This window comes from Cydia amplana, chromosome 6, assembly GCF_948474715.1.
Source record: "Cydia amplana chromosome 6, ilCydAmpl1.1, whole genome shotgun sequence".
Lineage (NCBI taxonomy): Eukaryota > Metazoa > Arthropoda > Insecta > Lepidoptera > Tortricidae > Cydia > Cydia amplana.
In genome coordinates this window covers 1,410,635-1,435,490 of record NC_086074.1, presented here as the reverse complement: position 1 = coordinate 1,435,490, position 24,856 = coordinate 1,410,635, and the positions used below count along the sequence as shown (strand labels likewise).

At 38.8% G+C, this 24,856-nt stretch overlaps 2 protein-coding genes across 2 annotated transcripts in view; one reads left to right on the top strand and one right to left on the bottom strand.

Moving 5' to 3' along the window:
* Positions 1-24,856, bottom strand: part of LOC134648615 (somatostatin receptor type 2) — a 358,966-nt gene that overhangs the window by 147,634 nt on the left and 186,476 nt on the right. The window lies entirely within an intron of this gene.
* Positions 3,190-24,856, top strand: part of LOC134649108 (uncharacterized) — a 65,258-nt gene continuing 43,591 nt past the window's right edge. Inside the window, exons 1-3 of the mRNA XM_063503824.1 lie at positions 3,190-4,618; positions 8,076-8,146; positions 8,425-8,810. Of these exons, the coding sequence (XP_063359894.1) occupies positions 3,617-4,618; positions 8,076-8,146; positions 8,425-8,810 (1,459 nt within the window). The 5' untranslated portion in view covers positions 3,190-3,616. The remainder of the gene's footprint in view (positions 4,619-8,075; positions 8,147-8,424; positions 8,811-24,856) is intronic.

Below are 24,856 nucleotides of genomic sequence, written 5' to 3'. Positions count from 1 at the left end.
TAACCTCATACTGTTTTCAAGACAGGTAATTTTCAGGGTTCCGTACCCTAAGGGTAATAACGGGACCCTATTACTAAGACTCCGCTGTCCGTCTGTCTGTCTGTCATCAGGCTGTAACTAATGAACCGTGATAGCTAGTCAAATTTTGAGGATACCTACAGAATAAAATAAATATTTAAGTGGGGCTCCCATACAACTAACGTGTTCTTTTTACCGTTTTTTGCGTAATGGTACGAAACCCTTCGTGCGCGAGTCCGACTCGCACTTAGCCGGTTTTTTAATGTATAAAAATAATCAGGTATTTCTAATGTATGAAAATAATCGCGTGGGTCTCCACCGACGCTTTGCGTCGTAAAAAAGTGATTCAACGTAATCAGCAAAGTCGGGGACTTAATATGAGCTTTCTGGAGCACATTACTTCCAAGCGGATTAATTTTATGTAAATTACTCATGTTGACATAGTAATTGTGCTATAAAACAACAGTATGTTCAGTCGATATGTTTTTAAGGCGGCATAAAGCCGCGTTCACACTGCGACCTTCGAAATACAAAGACGACGAAACAGGTAGAGTTAGACCAAGATAAGTCTGCAACGATTGTGATAGCACACGCAGTGCAAGTGTTATTTTAAACGTCAAACTTCTATGAAATTATGACGCATAAATAACACTTGTACTGCGTGTGTATTAAAATCGATACAGATTTATAGCTCTATACATAAAACAAATTCATGCTATGTACACAGTCGCCATCAAATATATCGGAACGGCCAAGGTGCTCACAACTTGGCTGCTCCGATATATCTGATGGCGACTGTATTACCTAATTCGCAATTTAAGAGACTTTCCGTCGGCTTATAAGGGTGCCTAGCCAAGATAGAATTGTAACATTGATAGCAAAAGTTTATCCAAACTTAAATAATGTATGAAAATGTTCACGTGACTTATTTCCCGGCAGATTAATACGGCACGGCAAAAATAGCGAAACAAGCGAGTTTGGAAACACAATAGTACAGAAAGCATTTCTATCTCATAACGAGCACCGATTGCCTTCCAATCCAACGCCTATTCAAGTGATTTAGGGTCACGACGATCATTATACAGAGTACAGATGAACACAAAAGTATTAATACTATTGAAAACTGGGTACAGATGTCGGTAGTTGTTGTTTGCCCTAGGGCACCCCGGAGGTGCATAGGGCCTCCACAAGGTCCTTCCACGCCTTCCTGTCTTGAGCAACCGTCTTGACCTCGTTCCGGTTCAGTCCTACGGCTGTCAGCTCGTTCTCTACGCTGCGCCTCCAGCCCCTATTTCACCATGGTGACAGGTGCGACAATTGTCGACATCACTGTTACTGACGTCACAGGCCTCTATAGGCTACGGTAACCGCTTACCATCGGACGGACATCTTGTCACTCGTTGCCATGGTTACGTTCTCCTGGGTCACTCTTTAAAACCAGTTTTTTTGGCATTTTAATCCACCAAACCCGCTTTTTTGTGATACTTATAAACCCTTTCCATTGAGGGTCGTCTACCAAACGTGTCAGAAGGTGGTGTACAATGTCTTCTAACAAACTATGCTGCTATTGTCTCTTGGCTGACCGGACAGAATAACAACAAGAAATAGTTGATCCACCCAAATAAGTACTTATTTTGCGAAGCGAATGACAATTGTCACAAGAAGCACGACACTTGTCCCGAAATTCCGACACAGAACTCATTTCCTGTCAAAAATTGCACGAAATTCTTTGAAATCTTGTGACAATTGTCATAAACATCGCAAGAGAAATACCTGTTTATTTCCGATATAATAAAGTTTTTTTTAATAACACAATAATGGTGGCAAACAGGAATACGGCCCGCCCGATGGTAAGCGGTAACCGTAGCCCATGGATTCCTGTGACGTCAGTAACAGTGATGTTTTACAATTGTCGCACCTGTCACCGTGGTGAAATAGGGGCGGTGTGCACAGGGCGTTTGCGGGCTCGCTTCCCGCCCTGAGGGCCTACCGCGAACCACGTTCGACGTGTTGCCTCCCTGTCACACTTACGTACGAATTTACAAGTGCGACAGAGATCCAACACGTCGAACGTGGTTCGCGGTAGGCCCGCTGAGGCCGCCACTCGAACGCGATACTGGCGTTGTTCGCAGTTCCTCATCGAAGGGTATGTCCGATCCATCTCCACTTCTGCTGCGCTACTTATTGGGCGATCGGAGGTTGTATTTTGAGTTTTTTTTTTTATAAAACCTGGCAGAATTTTAAAATTTTCTCTTACTTTTGAACTCGACTGTACACGAACACAATGTTCCCTAAAGTGTACTTCGGGTTTGAAATTCACTGTTCATTCAAGTTCATAAATATGTATGCAATTCTCAACCTTAAGCCATTGACATAAGGTAGAAAGTGCATGTCTGTTCAAGGCAGCAATGTCAAGGGCGTTTTCGTATTTGTTGTCTCGTATTGTGGCTGTGTACCTATACGGTGTGTCGTTATCCTTAATGCAAAGGGTCATAGTCATTACTCTCGTTGATTTTTAGGGTTCCGTACCTCAAAAGGAAAAAACGGATGTCCCATTATGACAATGTAACCCATGAGAGAATGTTAGATAAGATAAGATAATTTATTCCATAACAATTTTACAGTCAGTCATGACGGAAATATAAAGTGATATTTAGCTTAGTTCGTTTTTTTAGCATTAGAAAAAAGGTAAACGATCTTGTTAAGACCTATCTTATCAGGGAATGGACAAATAGGTATGCAATACCTACTTGCCTACGCCATCTAGGTTAGGGCTCTCAAACTTATTAATAGATATTAGATATAAATCACCGGTAGACAGCACCACAGTCCTATAATATGTAAATAAGGTGACATCTACCGAAACTCCTATGTACTAGCATACGAGCTCAACAGCTTAGTTTAGGTATGTCAGTATATGTAATAGTTCATAAGTAATCAGTAGTGTGGCGCTGTACGATAGCTATATAAGAACCTACTTGCCTGTATATACGATCACTTTTTCCAACCAGCCTTCTGCTTAACATTAAACTTAATATAGTATATTCCTTGCATTTAATTTGGCCGCCATTTACCTCCACGCTGGACATAATGGTGACCCCGAGTTTAAATCGCGGTTAATCTGAGTACTATAAAGCAAATCGCTGATAAATTTAGTATGATTTTCAAGCCAGTACATCGAAGAATCGCCGCGTATCCAGATTTAGGCCGGGAGAGCAACGTTACCACGTATGTAGCAACCGCGTGGGGCTCCGCCGACCTGAAGAAGCTGTAGAGGTGACTAGGAGGCGACCACACCTCTCGATCGAGCAGCCTGAGCCAATGCGAAGGCGCCGACCGAGCCACCAAAGCGGGACCACGTGCGAGGCACCGCAGCCCGCGCACGGAACGACGACCGCAACTACCAAAGGGACCACGTGGGTGGTACCACACCAGAGGCAGAAGGAGTGCCCAAGCGAGGGCAATCACCACGCGCACGAGCTTCAATCGAGAAGGCAAGTGAGCTGGCAATTCCTAACCTATTTACCAAATCTCCCTACCAAATTCAACTGTATCGTTTAATCACCCTACCAATTGTAAATTGTAATCGTTCTTAATCATGGCTAATGAAACAGAAATTTCCAAAAGAACCATAGAAGAGTTAGAAATTAGGCAGTTAAAAAATAAACGAGGTGTCTATAAGCGAAAACTAACTATATTTAAGAAATTTATAGAAAAAATCGACTCAAGCGCATTGACGGCCGAAGTAATTGTAGACATAAGCTTAAGACTAGATCAATTACCAAAGTTATACAATGATTTCTCTGAGATACAGGACCGGATCGAGACACTGTGCAGCGAGGAAGGTGACATCGAGGCCCAAGAGGCCGAACGTGAGTCTTTCGAGGACACATTTTACCGACTTAGCGCTAAGGGCAAGCTGCTGGCGAAAATAGATGACGAATCAATACCAAATGACCATAGTCCCCAAGCCCCGCAGCAGCAGCCCCTCGGTGAGTCGATAAAGTATCCCGAAATTAGCCTCCCTAGCTTCGATGGGGACCTAACACAGTGGCTGCAGTTCCGAGACACATTTGATGCCCTAGTCAATCAAGCTAGCTTGGCATCTATTGTAAAATATAAATACCTACGCAGTTGTTTACGAGACGGCGCACTTGAGGTAATTAGTTCGCTCGATTTCTCCGAGGAAGCGTACACGCTCGCGTGGCAGATGCTTTGTGAACGTTACAATAATCCTAAACGTTTAGTTTCCAACCACATGCGAGCCTTGTTCGACGTGGAACCTGTACCGTCAACTCCTTCGGGTCTTAGAGGTCTGTGCGATAATATTTCCAAACATTTGAGATCTTTGCGTTCATTAAATGTACCTACCGAAAATTGGGATCTCGCAATTATTCACTTACTAGTTAAAAAGTTAGATAGTCGACTGCAATCAAAGTGGGAAAATAGTGTTGATTTGAGAAAATTGCCTTCGTTGCAGGACTTCAAAACCTTCCTAAAGAACCGAGCTGACCGGCTGGAAGCGACCAGCCCAGCAGTACCATCGGACGCACCCAGCACTTCCAAGAAGGCCATGGTAACCACGTCCGAACCTATTAAGGTAACCTCCAAACAATTTAAACCTAACCAGTGTCCATATTGTTCGAGTACGCATTACATTAACCAATGTCCAAAGTTTAGTGCATTAAACGTTATCGCGCGAATCCGAGCCGTGAATAAATTACGATTATGCTTTAATTGTTTGTCCGGGACGCATGTCTTAACAAACTGCAGGGCCAGTACATGTCGAGTATGCAAGGGCAAACATCATACGTTACTACACAAACCAAATACCAACACTCATATAGGTAGTAACCCCGCACCAACACGATTACCAATCTCAACATTAACCGACGAACAACCGAGTTCTAGTCAAATCGAGACTGTCTTGTCTAATAACACTCTAATCGGGAAACAAGCAAACAAAACGCGAAATAGGTCAGTTTTCCTCACAACAGCCCAAGTGCTTGTTAGGGATAAGCATAACAATGTGCATAAAATGAAGGCTTTTTTAGACAACGGCTCGCAAGAAAATTTCATTACCCAAAACGCGGTAAAAAAGTTACAATTACCTAAGGAACAATACGCCTTAAATGTCATAGGTTTCAATGAAAAAGTGTCTACTGTCCTAGAATCGTGTGACATAACATTGCATTCCTTAGACGGAACCTTTACGACTAATTTGTCCTGTTTTATTTCGCCTACTGTTTGTACAACCAATATTGAAATACCAAACGTGCAACGTTGGCACATTCCGCCGCGTTATAAATTAGCAGATGACGAATTTAACTTAGCTCAAGATGTAGATTTGCTGATCGGTGGCGAAATATTTTTTGATTTACTTCTCACCGGTAAATACTCGCTCGGGCCGGGATTACCGGTTCTGAGACGCTCACGCCTGGGGTGGTTAGTTACGGGTCCCGTACATAAAAAATCCGAATCTGCTATTCAATGTAAAATTACAGTTGAAACTCAATTAAAAAAGTTTTGGGAAATAGAGGAGGGTTCCGCACCAAATTTACCTTATGATGAAAAACAATGTGAGGATATATTTCTGAAAACCCACACTCACAACTCTGAAGGTAATTTTGAAATTGAACTTCCATTAAAGCAGCCACCTACCAAGCTAGGTCAATCTAGGCACATAGCATATCGGAGGTTCAAAACGTTAGAGACTAAGTTCGCGCGGAACCCCGAATTTAAGGATAAATATGTGAGTTTCATGCGCGAGTTCGAACAAGCTGGCCATATGATTAAATTACAAGATAATTATGATGGCTCATGTAATTTTCTACCCCACCAGGCTGTTTTTCGCGACTCCCCCTCCACTCCAATTCGAATTGTTTTTGACTGCTCATGCAGGACCGATAACGGCGCTTCATTGAATGATATACAATACAAAGGCTCAATATTACAGGACGAACTCATAAATATACTTCTACGGTTCCGAAAGTACCAATATGTTATTAACGCTGACATACAAAAAATGTACAGATGTATTTATTTAAAACCAAATCAACAATACCTACAATGCATATTTTGGCGGGAAAATACTCACCAACGACTCCAAATTTATATGCTGACTACATTAAGTTTCGGCTTAAAGTCAGCACCACATGTTGCAACCAGATGTTTGTTACAATTGTCAAACGAGAACCAACACACATTTCCAGCAGATGCAGAGGCCATAGCGAACCAGTTCTACATGGACGATTTTATCGCCGGCGGTGACGACGAGAATCAGGTAGCCGAAACTGCATCACAGGTGAACGAGATCCTGCGAGGAGCCAACTTCACGCTGCGGAAATGGAAGTCTAACTCCGAAGCCATCATAAAACGGGTGAGCGAAACACATACACACCAAAACACATCTACAACCGAGTTTGGAGATAAAACACATAAGGTACTGGGTTTAGCGTGGTCTAGTGACTCAGATGAGCTTATGTACACCATTAAAGAAAATCAAATTTCACACCCAATCACCAAAAGAAAGGTACTAGGGGTAATTTCGTCCATTTTCGACCCCCTAGGCTTGACGGGACCAGTAATTGTAGTAGCCAAAATATTTATCCAAAAATTATTTAAGGCTCAATTAGATTGGGACACCGAATTAACACAAGACTTGATCCAAGAATGGAACACATTCTATCGAGACTTGTTTTTATTAAACCAATTAAAAATTTCGAGATGTACAGTCATACCTAATTATGTAACGATACAAATTCATGGATTTTGTGACAGCAGTATTAAAGCCTATGGCGCTGCCATTTATATACGATCGTGCGATAGGGTAGGAAACGTTCAAGTTCACCTATTTTACTCAAAATCAAAAATCACACCAATTAAATCCCAAACTATTCCAAATTTGGAACTTTGTTCCAGTTTACTTCTCGCAACACATGTAGACAAAATAAAACGAGCATTAAAATGTGACATTTCCAAAATCAACCTGTGGTCAGATTCAAAAATAACGTTGTGTTGGATAAAGAATAGTAACCTTAAATTAACTTGTTTTGTTAGTAACAGAGTCACAAAAATATTATCACTTACAAGCAAGCACGACTGGTCCTGGGTCCGCTCGGAGGATAACCCCGCCGACCTTTTGTCCCGAGGGGTAGCACCAGGCAAGCTGGAAACCAACCAGTTATGGTGGTCCGGGCCTGCGTGGTTAAGCCAAAGTTCTGATACATGGCCGTCCCACGATTCTGAGTCACTGGATCACATACCCGAGGCCGAGAGCGACGTAGACACAATACTCACCTTGGCTATTAACACCGAATCTAACGACACGTTACAATATCTTTTTCACAGGTGGTCAAGTGATAAAACACTTATTCATGTATTAGCATACATACTACGATTTATATATAACACAAAAAATAAAACACGAACAATTAATCCGAATAAAAAATTATCAGGACCATTGTCCGTAGAAGAATTAAAAAATTCGGATCACACATTAATCAAACATTCACAAATGGAATCATTTCCACACGAATATAAATTGTTGCAAAACAACAAACCGGTTCTTAACAAATCCAAAATATTATCTTTACATCCATTCATGAAAGACGGACTCATTCGCGTAGGCGGACGAATCGGTCTTTCGCATTATGCGTATGAAAAGAAACACCCTTTAATACTAAGTCACGAACACACGTTTACCAAACTACTGATGGAAAACGCACACAAACGTACTCTGCACGCTGGCCCTCAGTTATTACTATCAACTATTCGCGAGCGCATCTGGCCAACTAAAGGTAGAATGTTAGCCTCAAAAATTGTAAATAAATGCGTTCCGTGTTTTAGAGCAAATCCAAAGACTACTAACCCTATAATGGGAGACTTACCCCCCTCGAGGGTAAACCCATCCCCCCCCTTTGCTATCACGGGTATCGATTATGGAGGACCTTATAACATTAGAGATAGGACAGGACGTGGTTACAAGGTCTATAAGTGCTATATAGCAGTATTTATTTGTTTTGCAACAAAGGCAATTCATCTCGAATTAATTACAGGGCTCGAGTCAGCCAACTTCCTGGCGGCGCTGCGACGGTTCATCGCCAGGAGAGGTAAACCGCAGGAGTTGGTGAGTGACAATTCAACAACTTTTCATGGGGCTAGTAACGAACTGAAAGATTTGCAAAAATATCTACAGGACAGCTCGAGCGAACTAGTATCTCATTGCGCAGACGAGGGTATAAAATGGAGTTTTATTCCCGTCTATACACCTCATATGGGGTCACTATGGGAATCTAGTATAAAACTTACCAAATATCATTTAAAAAGAGTGTTAGGGTTATCTTTGTTAACTTATGAACAATTTGTAACTATCCTAAATCAGGTAGAATCAATTGTGAACTCTAGGCCATTGTGTCCCTTACCTACTTCAAATCCTGACTATCCTGTCCTCACGCCAGCTCACTTTTTAATTGGAAAAGCACCAAATTCACTTCCTGACGAAGATTATAACCATATACCAAAAAACCGATTAACTCACTATCAACTTTTGCAACAAATCACCCAGGACTTCTGGCGGCGCTGGTCACGTGACTACATCGGAACGCTGCAGGAGCGCACGAAGTGGAGGAGCGCGCGCGGCCCAAGCCTCGCAGTCGGCACCGTCGTCCTGGTACGAGAAGAGCGCCTGCCACCCTGCCGGTGGAGGCTGGGCAAGATCGTCGCGACGCAGCCGGGCCGGGATGGCATCACCAGGGTAGCCATCATCCGAACCGCCAGAGGAGACATCCAACGCGCGTTCAATAACATTTGTCCATTACCTACTTCGGGCCAAGTTATATAAGTAGTTAATACCTACCAACCTAATGTTATCGTTTAAATAATTATGATTAAGTAATAAGTATAATAATTAAGTACGTATACCTAACTTACCTAGTATATACATAATAAGAATACCTACTCCCTATTTAAAATAAAAAACATGTCCTATTGTTGTTTCATTTATAGGAATGGGCACAGCTCTAATTTAAATATAAGTAATTACCTAACTATAACTCATAACAAAGAACTCTGCCCATCCTTACTAATAGGCAAAAATATATAAGTCCTATTCTTTGAAATACCTAATGTTACTCGTAAAACATTAACTATTTCAAGGGGTGGCAAAATGTTAAGACCTATCTTATCAGGGAATGGACAAATAGGTATGCAATACCTACTTGCCTACGCCATCTAGGTTAGGGCTCTCAAACTTATTAATAGATATTAGATATAAATCACCGGTAGACAGCACCACAGTCCTATAATATGTAAATAAGGTGACATCTACCGAAACTCCTATGTACTAGCATACGAGCTCAACAGCTTAGTTTAGGTATGTCAGTATATGTAATAGTTCATAAGTAATCAGTAGTGTGGCGCTGTACGATAGCTATATAAGAACCTACTTGCCTGTATATACGATCACTTTTTCCAACCAGCCTTCTGCTTAACATTAAACTTAATATAGTATATTCCTTGCTTTTAATTTGGCCGCCATTTACCTCCACGCTGGACACCGTGACACCGTGTATTCTTATTGAAAAACACTTTTGAAATAAGTCACGGCAAATATGTAACAATTACTTACGAATCATATACGATTATTTACATTCTTTTGCTTTCATAAGTAACTAGACGGGCCCGCAGCTCCGCTCGCGTCAAATGAAATAAAGAGTTTGTCTTATGTTTAGTTATATAAATACCGATATTATTATGTATTGAACCTTGCCAGGGTTTATAACTGTGGTAGGGACTTTCTATTTGTAACCGATAGGTATTTGGATAACTAATTCGCAAATTTCTCAAAAAATTATGTGATTTGATAAAAGGCAAGATTGTATTTTTTCATCTACGTAGGTATTTATTTAAAACTTGTTTCAACATAAAATTATTATTAATTTTTATAAGCCCAATTGCAAAAACGTTCATTAGATTAATTTCCGATATATATATCTGATGGTGACTGTTCAGCAAGAAGAAAAAATCCTACCTGATCGAGTCGTATCGTATTACGCGAGAAAACAGTTCCCGAATTGCTTATATCTGTAAAGTCATTAAAGTATAATTAACATACACACATTATTACGGGCTGGTGCCCGTGGTATCCCTTGAACTGATGGGCTTCATATTAACATTAACTTGCTATCAACTTTGTATTTTTGATTTTGGCCCATCTCGGCAGCCCGTTCCCCGGACGAATGGCAATGTTTGCCGAAGCCGTGAAAGTCAATCTGAATAAGATAACTCAAAAAGAAATTTAAAATAATAAAATACAAATTATTAACACGATAATCATACGATAATACTAATTTGATTGATAAGTCATATATGGCATAAGTCACTCGGATGGGCATAGACTAAGGTTGAGGTTGACAGCACTTTTTATTTTATTTCGTATAAGAAAACACCGCAATAACTGTATACCAACATGACAAACATAAACATTTGGTATGTCTGTAGCACCACATCAAATAATTTTGTCTGTAGTACCACCGAAACGAAAGCAACCGAATGTTGCCGAAAATGGTCGATCATCGTAAAATGAAGATTGTTATGAAAATTTCTTTTGGTTATTGTAAATTAAATACGCATCGTAAGCCATAGTTTTTATGCTCTAGTTCTATTCTCGTATTTAGATAATAGATTTAAACAGTTTTTTCTTATCATACGTGCGTCGTATTCGAGAAACGTGTCAAAAACTTTTTTAGAAATTTGTAAGGCGCCATCTCGCTTCTTCCCTCGTTTTTTATCCCGTTCTGGTTTTTCAATTTTATATATATAGATAGTTAGGTACTGTGATTTTTAAAAGCGTTTTTCAATTAAAAGACACGTCAAGATCGCGTAGTCTTTTTCTAATGCTATAAAAACGAACTACAGCTACTAAAATAAATCACAATTTTATGAATAACATGTCATTCATAAAACTATTAAAACTGATAAAAAAGGGGTACCGTAAAAAAGGGTGAGTAGGGGCAAAACTGACATTCAAACCTCGATAACATTTTATTGTTACATATGCAAACTGAATGATGTATAGGTATTTATAATAAGTGTTCCGGGCGTTTGTATTTTAAACAGGAAATCCCACCTCACCCCTTAGTCCCTCGTAATTGGGGTGAGATGGGATTTCATACAAAGGTGATTTTGGAAGATTGTTGGATCGACTTTTTTTTATTATGAGTATTACTATAGCTCCATTTTAAATTGGAATACATTATTTTTGTAGCAGTAGCCTTAAAATCCCATCTCACCCCCCTTTCATCCCTTCTCTCCCCATTCATAACCCAACTCTCCCCGCGAACCCTACTCACCCCATTTTACGGTAATTGTAAACTGTTAGAGCGTGCCTCCACCGTCCCTCGGTGGATTACCTACGAACCTACGATAGTGACCCTATATAATATTATATGTTGTGTAAATATTTGTGTTTGTACATCCGCGATCAAATTAACTGTTGTAAATAGGCCTAGTTTTGTCCGTGCCACGTGGAAAACGCGAGATGTATATTTTCGGTGTGATACATATGGGATTTAATTAGGGTTATTTTTTGGTGGAATATAGTATTTTCCAGAATAAAGCATGAAAAATATATTGAATAATTTTACGGTTTAGACTCACTTGTTTTAAGTCACTCGCGCGTGCTTGAGAAAGGAGACCTAGGCTCTCCGAAACATGTCGCGCGAGTGACTTAAAACAAGTGAGTCTAAACCGTAAAATTATTCAATGTTAGCATGTCTCACAACAGTTTAAATTCGATGAAAAATATAGTACATTTCAAAAAAATATAGTACTTTTAGATAAAATACTAAACATAAGTGTAATATACGTTTAATCGGAAATATAGTATTTTAGCGTACTATATTTTTTTCCAAAAGTATATAGTACAGAGAGCCAAAATATAGTACAATACTATATAATATAGTACGGCAACCCTAGATTTAATATTAAGAAGAAACTCTATATTTGTGACTAAGCTAAGGTAAAATATCTTAAATTCCAATACTCATAGTGGAGATTAAGGTATTTCGTACTCATTTAGAATTATGTTGCATTTTCAAACGACATGAATTAATTATTAATAGGTATACGAATATGAAATATTGTTTCGAAATCAACTGGTGCAACAGTCTGAATTCGAATGGTACCTTAAACCATTTAATGTAACGATTGAATGGAAACACCGTATAGTTTTAATTTCCTCATCTTTGCTACGGAAAACTCGATACACATTACGCACCTACTTTCCCTGGCACCCATTTACTGTGCGAAGTTATTATAGGTCCTATATCATTCGTCATTCAGGAATCTCTCGCGGCAAACTACAAGTGGGGTAATTTTTCCGTGAAAAAACGGAACCCTTATAGGATCACTAGTTTGTATGTCTGTCTGTCCGACCCCCCCCCCCCCCCCATTTATCTCCAAAAGTACAGGGTCTAAAATTTTGAAAAAAAAAACACAAAATAGTTCTTTATAGATGACAGGAAAACCTATTAGAAATGTGCAGTCAATCGTGAGTCAGACTTAATGGACGGAACCCTTGGAACGCGAGTCCGGCTGGCACTTGGCCGGTTTTGAAGCTCTATTCAAAATTCTGTAGTTATTCCAGTTCGTTGAACGAAATCAATCTGACGACAAGCGGCCAATGCATCACGAGAAACGTGGATCCATCAAATTGATTCATTGTGGCTTGGCTCAGCTTCGGATTTACCCTCTAAGTCATGAATATGTATTGAAATAGCCGAAGACTGCAGATACTTGATACCTAGTAATCCATCTTGGAAGGATTTCCATACCTAGTTAAACAGTAGGTACCACACGGGATTGTTACGCCATTTAGGGTCCTAGCTAAATTGGTTGATCCATAGGTACCTACTTAGGTTATGGAATGTCCAATTTAGATAGAATCCTGAATGGCGTAACAATCACGGAGCGTGACTGTACAACGTACAACAACATTTCCATCATCAGTTAGGTTGGCAGCGCCGCAGGTGGCCTAGCGGTAAGAGCGTGCAACTTTCAATCCGGAGGTCGCGGGTTCAAAGTCAAACCCTGGCTCGTAGGTACCAATGAGTTATTCGGAACTTATGTACGAAATATTATTTTCACCTCAGCACCTCGAACAAGGGTACTTTGCTACTTAAAAACAGTGAGCAAAATCGCATTTTGCTCACTGAGTGAAACAAAATGACATTCAAGTGACCTTAATATTCAAATGTCATTTCAACATGCGGGGTCTAATACAAGTTCGAAATACTTGGGTTTTATTATCTCTGTCCCTTTCACGTCGTTAGCAAAAAGAAAGAGACAAAAAACAGTTCAAACGACATTCAACGGTACCTATATTGACAGTTTATAATAGATCCCCGAAAAACGTCAGAACGCATCGTTCCAAAACACATACAAGTATGAATTCTAAATAATTAATTAATGAAAATAAAGTTTCAGATTTGATATAAACTGATAAAACACTATATTTTACGTAATTTATTGTACGATTAAAATAATGAACTCAAAAATACACAGTATATCACGTAAAAGAAATAATTATACTTTTAAGAATCTCTACAATAGTTTACAAATAGTAAGTATCCGCAATTCGGACCGTATCTTACAATGTTTTTTTTTACAAAAAAAAGTTGCCGATTCAAATGTCAATCAATTGATGGTCGTTGTTTTCATATATTACCTACCTATTTTACTGAAATTTACTACGTTTTGTTTTTGTGTTTGGTTGTGGTAATTAAACTTAATTGTTAGTATATCTAAAGAAAACATGACTTAATATAGGTAAGCGATGAAGAAGGATTACATTTTTCGGGTTGTCTAATATGTTCTCACTGCTGAGGTGAAAAGGTTTGTGAACTACACGAGATCAAAATTATTTACATCTCGTGCGCTTTTGAGTCCCTTACTACGCTCAAGATTCTAAATTAGAATCTTTCGCTTGCACGGGACTCAAAATAAGCACTCCAAGAAATATCAAACTTTGATCTCTTGTTGTACAAATAACTATTGATATTTACCAGTTGTTTTTCGGTGAAGGAAAACGGACTAATCCCCATAAGTCCTAGTTTGTCCTCTGGGTTGGAAGGTCAGATGGCAGTCGCTTTAGTAAAAACTAGAGCCTACGTCAATTCTTGAGATTAGTTGTCAAGCGGACCCCAGGCTCCCATGAGCCGTGGCAAAATGCCGGGATAACGCGAGGAAGAAGAGAAGAAGAAAGAGTTAGATGGTTGGCAGTCCTCAACTGTGCGTTTCTCCAGAAACTTCCTGCCTCGCACAGCTAAACTGTGGAATGAACTGTCGCCCGAAGTATTTCCGGACTGATACATACTTCAGCCTTCAAGAAAAGAGCGACTTATATCTTAGGACGGCGGCGCATTTTCAACCCCTCTGGTGTTGCAGGTGTCCATGGGCCACATTAATTTCTTACCATCAGGCGATATTAAGTATGCTCTTTTGCAGAGACAATGTATAGGAGTATATTATTATCATAACAAAAATTACAATAAAATACAAAATCTCAAATGTGTTTTTGCTGTAGATGCGTAAAAATAAAATACACCATTTTCAGATAGTCCAGGATCCAACCATAAAGCGGCACATCCAATTACACAAGCTAATGCGATATACGAGCTTCACACACAACTCTGAATTCCTGGCTGCATTGCAACTCCCAATCTGCTTCTTCACAAATGAGTGCGTCTTAATGTCTCCGGATTGGGTGGGTGTGGCTTAAGCTACTAGCGGAAAGCGGGGAAACGCTGTCTAGAAACCATCTAAAGGAAGACTCACGTTAGACCGGGCCGTGTCCGGGCCGGAGCTTCCGGAGCTTACTTATCTATGACAGATGACAGGTGACCACGTGATGCTTTCCATAGAAAAGCCCGGTCTAACGTGAGTCATCCTTTAAGGTGAAAATACGGATTACAACACCGCTGTTCCGACGTTTCTGGTGGTTTTTGTTTATTTCGTTAATAAAATGAGTAACATTCGTCGCCGCATTACAGCCGCAAAAATGATAGATAGATAGATAGATATATAGATAGATAGATAGATCGTTTATCGTTTATGTTCAATTCGTCACGCTTTTTATCAAGGAAATTGACAAATCGTTTAATGTCCATCATCATTCGGTCATAAAATTTGCCTGACTGGCAAACAAACAAAAATATATATCTACTAATATTAGTAGTCAGGCAAATTTACATATGTAAATAATCATTTTAATAAATCGCTCCCGCTATCGCCTGTGCCTAAAAAGGAGTCTAAATTAAAGTAAGTGCGCCAGCGCGAGTCATAAACTGACGGCGGTTGATCGTGTTTCCGCTCGAGCGATCTAATTGAATCGCTTAATTCAGAATGCAGCCACTCGTGCAAATTGGTAATACCTTTATTTGGTTTATGTGCGTCCGAAGGATAAGGGTAATTGGAATATTCTCTGGTGTTTAACTTTCTGGCAACGGTTGCATGAAATCGTTTGTTTTAGTAACTAAATAAGGCATTTAACGGCCTCCTAGCCTAGTCGGTTGTGACCCTGCTTACGAAGAGCTCATGCCGGGTTCGAATTCCGGTAAGGGCATTTATTTTTGTGTTTATCACGAATATTTGGTCGAGTATTTGTACCCTGAGTACGAACTTGTTTCTCTCTCATTTTCTCAAAGGTTAGCTGGTAGAGAACTCTATACATCTCGCTCGCACTAATGCCTGGTGAGACCTTTGGCGGTAGTGGGATTTTAAATTAAAATAATTAAGTAGACATATTCAATTATTAATTAATAAAATAGTAATAATAATATTTTACTGGATTCCGATTTCATCATCTTCCTCACCTTCTTAGTTCGTTCATCCTTCCTTCATTCGTTTTGGCAATTGGCGCACACCTTACACACCTTTCACTTCATTTTGCGTGCACCAATCAGGGTGAGCGATCTTCAAGGTAAAGTGTCATTCTATGGTACTTGCTAACTATGTAAACAAACCGCCATATTGAAATTGTCTCTGAATGATGAATTTACTAGTGACTTTTGTTTACATATTTTGCAAGTTCCATAGAATAACACTTTAGTATCAAAATAAGATCCTAATTACCTAAATACCTAATACCTATGTAATACCTATATTACTATTCATAAGTGCTTGTTGCTAGGCCTACATTAATAAAGTATATTTTGAATTGAATTGAATTGATCAAAACCGTAACAAGGTGTAAAATCTGAATCGGACTCCTGGTCTGAATAGTTTCTATTGCTGTTATGAAATTCTGAGGTGTACCTAGTTTTCAGATTAGGTTTCTATTTCGTCGTCCACTCTATTTCGTATCCATTTGTATTCATAAGTATGCTAATGTACTTTATGGAGGCGGGTTGAATATAGTGTTATTGGAATATATACTATGTAGTGCTTTTATTTTACTATTTCAATGGAAAACATTATTTAAGAGGTCTTTATAACTTTCTTAAAACATGATTAAATCCGTATGGTACCAAAGCTTATCAAAAGTGTGCAATCTTTCCATTCCTTGCGTTTGTTTACACACCTTTGTATAATTACTATGGCCACAGGGCGGACACGCCAAAAATCATTTGTGTGCGCGGCACGTCTGTACACGCGTCATTGTGTATGTGTGGGTAAGTCGCTTTACTGAGAGGACGCCAGATTCATGTTGATGCGAGTCGGGGCGGGGCGGTGCGTGGCCGTTCTGTATGATAATACTATTACTTATTCTGTGCCATGGCATCAATTAATTTTGCTTAAGTTTTAAATTAATAAATGGCGGAGGCAATGTTCGTGTGACTCTTAAATTGCGACAACTCGATGCGATTTGCATCAATCATGCAATAGGTATTTCAACCGAACGGCATTGTAGGAAGGTAATTGTATAGTGTGGCGTGTCGATCGACAATCTTTCACTTAAGGTGATAATTGGTTAAGGACACGGTTGTTACTTGCGAAGGTCACAGACCGTGACGCGTATATGTCCAATGTAAATTGGCCTTTACAATGTGGTTGTGACGAATTTTATGATCTTTTTTCGTCTGTACAAGGGACCGTGCGCATTGGGCGATCTGCCATCATGTGCTAGGCTAAAGAGAATATATTTATTTATTAGTTTCACTAGACTTATATCGATTCTCTTACACAACTTTGACACCCACCGGCTATCTTCAGTTACCCGTGAACAAGATGCATATAACTATCACGGTTCATATCCCGGTCTATACAAGTATAAGTCTGTATAAGTCTAGTGTTACTACCGACTAGGCTAGGAGGAATATCTCTTAATTTATATGTCTGTGGATTATCCCAAATGCCGCCATCTTCCCATAAATCCCTATAATTACTGGAGGCGCAAGTAATTACTTTTTCCACGAAAATAATGTCGTTGATAGTAGAGCCTGGATATTCGGGCAATCCTAGGGAATATTTATTATATAGCTGGTCAAGCAGATCTTGTCAGTAGAAAAAGGCGCGAAATTCAAATTTACTATGGGACGATATCCCTTCGCGCCTACATTTTTCAAATTTGCCGCCTTTTTCTACTGTCAAGATCTGGTTGACCATGTATAGTTTGTCAAAGGACTGTCTCATTTCACACATAGACAGAGATAATCATACTATCTTAGTCTTAGGCCGGATTTACACTTGTAAGTTTTACTTACGTAAGTAGGGACTCAGCTATACCACAGAATGAGAGATGAATATCGTTATCTCATTCTAACAAATAGCTTTGTCCCTACTTACGTAAGTAAAACTTACAGGTGTAAAGGCAGCCTTACACTAGTACTAGCACCCAAAAGAAAAGGGTGAGTATAGTTTTTTTGGTTCTTATTTACCGACTGAAATTGGTATGACCAACTATACGTACGTGTTTTTGTATTATGTGTACGCTGCCTAGTCTAGCCTGACATCTATGACATATAGCTCAGCGCCCTTCTACCTATATTGACAGCTACAACACGGATAGAATCTATATAGATTCTATTACAGATATCTGTAAATAAAATGTTAAATAAATGTGATAATTATACTCTAATAAAATAAACTACCATTAAAGACCTCAGACATTTTGTTTGTTTAAAGAATAATACAAGTAGGTACTATCTGACGTAATAAAGAAAAAAAAATATAGAAACGTATTCTAAAATCTTTTTTCCTTATTTTGTCAGATGTGAAACCTTCCAGGCATGCGGACACTTGCGCGTCTAATTAATTTCTTTGAAACACATCAAAGAAATTAGATCAAAAACTTTTTGAGCGAATTTCGTAGGAAGCACTTTATTTTATAACTTACAACACTTTACGATTATAATATTTTTTTCTCATTTTATTGATAGTTTTTTAAAAGGTCTATTTTAAAACATCGATGGTAATATCTTTTAACAGAAAAAAATTGTACTAATATATTTCTATCATTTAATTTTAATAAGTACAGACATTGACAGAAGTTCTAGTTCAAATGTCGAAAATGTAGAAGTCTTGAAGTTAATAAAAAAACACAAATCACTTAAGCTACAATACAAAAACCGTAAATTTAATTAAATTTGAAATCCATGGTATGAAATCAATAGGAAATATGGTTGAAATTTGTTTAGTTTTGAAATAGTTTTGAAATTGAACGACACAAACCAAATGCAACTCTGTTGCAATTGAAAATGGTTTAAATTACATTGGAGGATTTGTACTACGGGTGGGACCATGGGTCTTACGAGGTTAAGTGTACTTATAATAGATGAAGAGTTCCCTAAATTTCTGCAGGATCCATTATTTGATCCTAATCTCATAGCAATGGGACCGACTGATAAATATTTACTTAAAACTTTATTTTAATGTTCTAGGGTTAATTTTTGCTTAAACTGTGATACTGGCATATTTAACGGGTTATGATGTTACCTATTAGTACATATTGAGCACATAAATAAAAGCTTATCTGTATAATATTTATATTACTAAATATTATATTCAGCAATCTCCTCATTTCAGAATGTAGGATGTAATAAAAGAAAATGGCGGTGTAAAAAATAATGGTGCTATCTACTGTGTATTGCATTAACGTTACTTAGTTTAAGGGTGGATAGAAATAGGGTCTCTATTGTTTCCCAATAAGTTTAAGTCATCATTTATTTGGTTCAGAAAAGCGTCACTTTTCAGGATTGCCATAAAACAAATCGAATCTAACCTATCTATACGATAACCTTACGAAAATCCTGAAAAGTTAACGGTTTTAGTATTACATATAATGATATTATGACAAAAAAAACATTATGACTTCAAACTTTATGGGGAACTAAGGAACCCCATAGAAATATCCTACAGGAATATTGCCTAAAGTGTCATTCAATAGAACTTGCTAACTATGTAAACAAACCGCCATACTAAAATTGACACTGAATGTCAAATTACTAGTAACTTTTCTTTACATAGTTAGCAAGTTCTATTGAATGACACTACTGTGCAAAATGTTCAAGTTAATGACCAAGACCAATTGCGGGTAGTTCGAAAAACTCGCTCAGCTAGTAGATGTAAATGTCAACTTTAGCCAGACCCAGACTTTATACTCTGCCACTACACCCAGCCCAGCCGCCCTCAAAACGTCGGAGGTAATTTTAAGCCTAAGGCAGAAGTAGTTGCTAAGCGGGCGAGGTGTTCAAAATTACCTTGACACTTTCTTATTCTTTTAACAAAGGCGCGTCAAGATTATTTTGAACACCTCGCCCGCTTAGAAATTTCTGCTGTCAACTGTATTAAGTTTTATGTAAATGTATGAAAGTCTTAAGAATCTTAGATCAGCATGATCTAATTAAGCGTCCACTAAGACGATTATTCAAGGGTCTAATCGGGGTCCGTAATCGCCTACGGCTTCGGACCTCGTAGCTATCTTTGACTAGACAACTAGAGTGAGTCTAGGTTTTACAATAACCAGCCTAAAGTGACCTAGAGTGCTTTCTCTTAGCGTTTTCCTGGTTGTCTAGTACCCGTACCAGAAGTTACTGATAGTATCAACACTGACACATACGCTAACGTCTACGTAATACATCTCGCTCGCAATAATATGCCAGTACAAGCGTGAAGCATAGAAAGTAAGTTACGTTCACGCTAGCGTTTAAATGTCAGTGCCAAACTGGTGGTAGCTGTAGGTACTTGATCCGATTTGGCAAACTAATTACATAAATTGACTCGGTGTACATACGTAGGTAAACTTTATACATCTCTATTAGTTTAGTTTGATTTGATATGTGGCTTATATGTATTTTTTAATTGTTGATGTGTTTTTTTTTTGACGTGTAAAAGTGCCCTTGTGGCTTATTTGCTGAATAAATGTTGATGTTTGTTTGATGTTTGAAACTCGTTATCAGTTCGTTTGATAAACCCACACTCTTATTTGAATGCCTAAGATCATTATGTAGCAGTCACATAAACTAGTATTAAAGGTTCGTCGACTTCGACTCGTCAGTGCTTGATAAGCGAATTGTCAGTTCAGATAATCCGTTGGTCATCACGTGCCGAAATGCTGATTTTAGGCGCCTGGACCTTTAGATTATTTGAATTGCAGAGCAGAATGGATACAGTAAACCACACTATACTAACTAACGACTGGGTTCGTAAAACTACTCATTCGAGTTTCCATAATGCCACTGTCCAAGGAAGGAAATGAGGCCTACGTTTGTATAAAAAAAACTGTCGTCCACTATCCTCTTAAGGACAACAAAAACAGGCACATAATGGAGATATTTCAATACAAAGTGATCCATTTTCCTTAGTGTTTTCCTAGTAGCGTGTCGCGTTTAGTTAGACTAAGAAATTGCATCACTAAATTAGATTGCAACTAACTGCAGGCGTTGTTTCAGCGTTAGCAAGGAAGTCGGTAGCGTTACTCAAACAACCGTTAGCACACACAATGAGATAATGATCGCACACTGGTGTTAAGGCGTTTCACTGTCTCTAAAAGCTAGCTAGTAACAACCGTCAAAAATAATTTATGATACTTTTATTGCCGACTGTACTTTCTTTCCTTTGCATGTTTATTTATAAATTAATTTATTTATTTATTTCAACTTTATTGCAAAAATTTACACAAAAGAGTACAAATGGCGGACTTAACGCCTTGAGGCATTATCTACTATAGTAATCAACCTACAAGTCAATTAATATACAATAACAGTACAAGGCTTAAATCTATACAGATTCTGACGTCAGAATGGCGGGTGGACCTTTTTTGTTAAAATCTCGTTTCCGGGAGTACACTGGATTCTATTAAAAGTACACTAAAGTACACCGAAGGTACAATATGTTTATAAATATTTCGTTCAAATTAGCTGAGGTCCACCCGCCATCCTGACGCTCACCTTTTTCTGCAATATCCGATAGGTATAGGCATTCAGTTGTGGACCAATCAGGACGGGGTGGAGCTTGTCGGTCCATTATAATAGTATTTTATGCAACCGTTGTTTAAGAGAGGTCAAAAAAAGCGAGTGGCGTGAGTAACAATCTGAGGCGAAGCCAAAAATTGTTACCTAATAAAGACGCCACGAGTAATTACAATACTTTTTCTACGACTAAGCACTTACTTTGAAATAAAATTGTAAATTTAACAAGTATTTTTTTTTATCATTCAAGAAGTAGCAATGAATGGAGTACGGGCGGGAAAAGAATGAATGAAATAAAAAAACATGTCTATGGTTCACTCACTGTCAGAGATGACAATTAAAATTAGGTTAGCAACAATGTATAAATGAAAGCCAAGGGTTGTAGTAATAAATAACCAATATAATTAATAATAACCAATAAATAAATATCAATAATGATCAAGACAACATTCCCGCTCGAAGTCAAGTACAAAAGTGTGGCGCGCCAGTCTTCTCCCTTCCACCACAACTTGGTGGCGTGAGAACCCGTCGGCCCACTCTGCTCGCTCGGATGTGACGTCAATCGACGTCATTCACCAAGTGCTGCCATTTCGCGGCGACAACAAATGTATTTCATACAATATTTTTTAAGTGGTGATAACACGAAGTATCGTAAAAGTGCCAAAAAGATACTGCGTGCTGCACATATATACTTTTTTGGGGAATAGACTAAAGACTTGTCTTGACAACTATAAGGTAGGGGTTTAAAGGGTGTGCACGACCCTTTAAATGACAAACAGAAGTACGGGAGTCATAGACTAGAAATCCTCTAGACTGAGTTTAGACCAATTATTTCATGAAACCGATGCTACCAAAAATACGGGGGTGCGGGGGGACGAGGTGAGCGAATCCCGTGCCGTGATTGGTCCGTTCAAAGACACGGACCAATCACGGCACGGGATTGACTCGAAGATGGGGTAAAACTACCGTATAAGTGGCAGAGGGGGTAGCGTTACTATGCTCAGTCTAGAGGATTCCTAGTCTATGACGGGAGTAGAAAAAATACTAAATGTATCACTTATTTTGTGGTTATGCTGATACCCTTATAAATGGAGCCTTAAACAGTCAGCCGGCAGTTATGTTAATATTGACGGAGCCGTTGATAAGCGCCATTATGGCTGTTATCACGTTAGCGCACTAACAGCCCGCTCGTGCTCGTGCACGTGCATAAACATAAACATAACTTACGCATAACAGCCGCAACAGCCATTGGCAATTCGTTCAATTTGTTTACCGCGTATTTTTGTAACAACAAAATTTAAATTCAAACTGTTTTTTAGGCCTCTGTACGCTATTAGTTGCAATTTATCGTCTACTATATCATGTGCTACTCTTATACTAAATTTATATCATCATCATCATAACTTAAGAGCTTCGCTCTTGTCGGTGGAGTAATCGCCAATCATTTATTTCTTGTGCCAGTTTTAATTTCCTCATAAGATGAGTAATTCTAGGTTTCCCTTCTTCTCTTGCCTTTTCAATCCTGCCTTCCAAGATGTTTAGGAAAAAGTTGTCATGCCGTATCAGGTGTCCTACCATCATGTCTCTCCTATTTCTTATTGTATTTAATAAGCATCGCTTTTCTACTATCATACTCAGGACTTCTTCAGAATAGAATAGAATAGAATAAAACTTTATTTTATATAATTTATGTTACAGAATTATGGCCCGCCAAGTGCAAGCAGTATTATTTTACATATATGTCTTAGGTATCAAAAAGATCTAATGTAAAGTAAATGGGGCTCAGTTCAGACATGAACTGGCTCACGCTAAAGCTATGTATATATACATTTAAATAACAGGGATACGAGGTGGGGCCATTCGCTTGGATAGTGGTTTTCCTCTTTCTGGTTTACACACATAGTCAATTTCACCAGTACGCAGACTAGGCAACATAGGATTATGGTGGTTTGGCTTATCATATCTGTCCCCGGGTTGCGTAAGACCCGGAATTTACTGATCCTTTAACTTACGGAGCATGTCTTCATGGAGGTCTCTAGGAGGACTTCTTCTTTCGTCTTCCTTTCAGTCCATCTGATCCTTTCCATCCTACACTAAAATACTAAATTTATATACATGAGAGAACTTGACAGCCACAAAGTCGCACACAGGTGGCTACGATGTAAGGTTAAGGGTAACATTCCATTTCTGACCGCAGCTGCACTACAGCTGTTACTGTCAATTTCCATAGTAAAATGAACAGTAGTGCAGCTGCAGTTGGAAATGGACTGTCACCTTAAGATGACATTCAGATACCAACTGCATCTGCATCGTCGCGACATTACCGTGGCGGCGTTGATATTGCTGCAATTTCATTAATAAAATAAGCGATGAATTAAACGTTCGAACCTTAACAGCATTGCGGCAGCGACCGTCACTCATTTACCAATGTAATTGACAGTTAAAGCGGCCGCATCCAAATCGCAACAGTCCAAAAAAGTTCAAACAACAAATGTTCGAGAAACTTAGCGGCGTACCTGACAGTCGTATTAAGATACGCACCAATTACCAAGACGATCGTAAAAGTCGTATCGAAACCATTTTAAAACCATGCCAATTCGTTACATTAGACCCGACCTTCGTGTTATTTTCTATACTCCACAGTTTACTCATCCATTAGCCTTAATGCTAAAGTAGACTGCAGCTTGCTACATTAACTTGCGGCTTGCCTGCACATTGGTAACCATTAACAAATAGGTCACAGCTATATGCGGCTAAAGTTCAAACACTGGATATTGTATTGTCTTGATGGTAACCAATGTAACCATCGAATTTAAAGTGTCGTGAGACATGCTAATGTTAAGTTAATTTTATGGTTTAACTGCGTGTTTTAAGTCACTCGCGCGACATGTTTTTGAGTCTTGAGAGCCTAGTTAAGTCTCCATTTTCAAGCACTAACAGTGCGTAAGTAGCGTTCACGATAGCCACGTAACGCGAGCTGGGGCCCGTTTCTCAAAAGCTTGTAGCTTGTAATACAAGCGGATGTCACTTTTTGACAGCTTTTGTTAGAAAGGGACTTCCACTTGTATTACAAGTTACAAGCTTTTGAAAACGGGCCCCTGGGCGGGCGATGAGATAACCGGTTGGGGGGAGAATATTTATTTCTAAATATAATTTGTTCCAAAAATTAGCGAGCATTAGTAATTCTATAGTCTACTTATCCTAATCTTGATGCTAAAGTAGTCATTGCAAGCTTCTCGAAACAAACATTAACGTCATGGAAACATGCAACCAACCTCCAACTCCGATGCAACGCTGCGGCCGTTATCTGCAACAAAATAAACAAATACAGCTGTTTACTACAATTAACAAATTACAATTACCGTTTTTTTTCCTGCAGGTACAGTCGACGTCAAAGATGTTTACATTTCCTTGTTACGTCCGCTAGATGG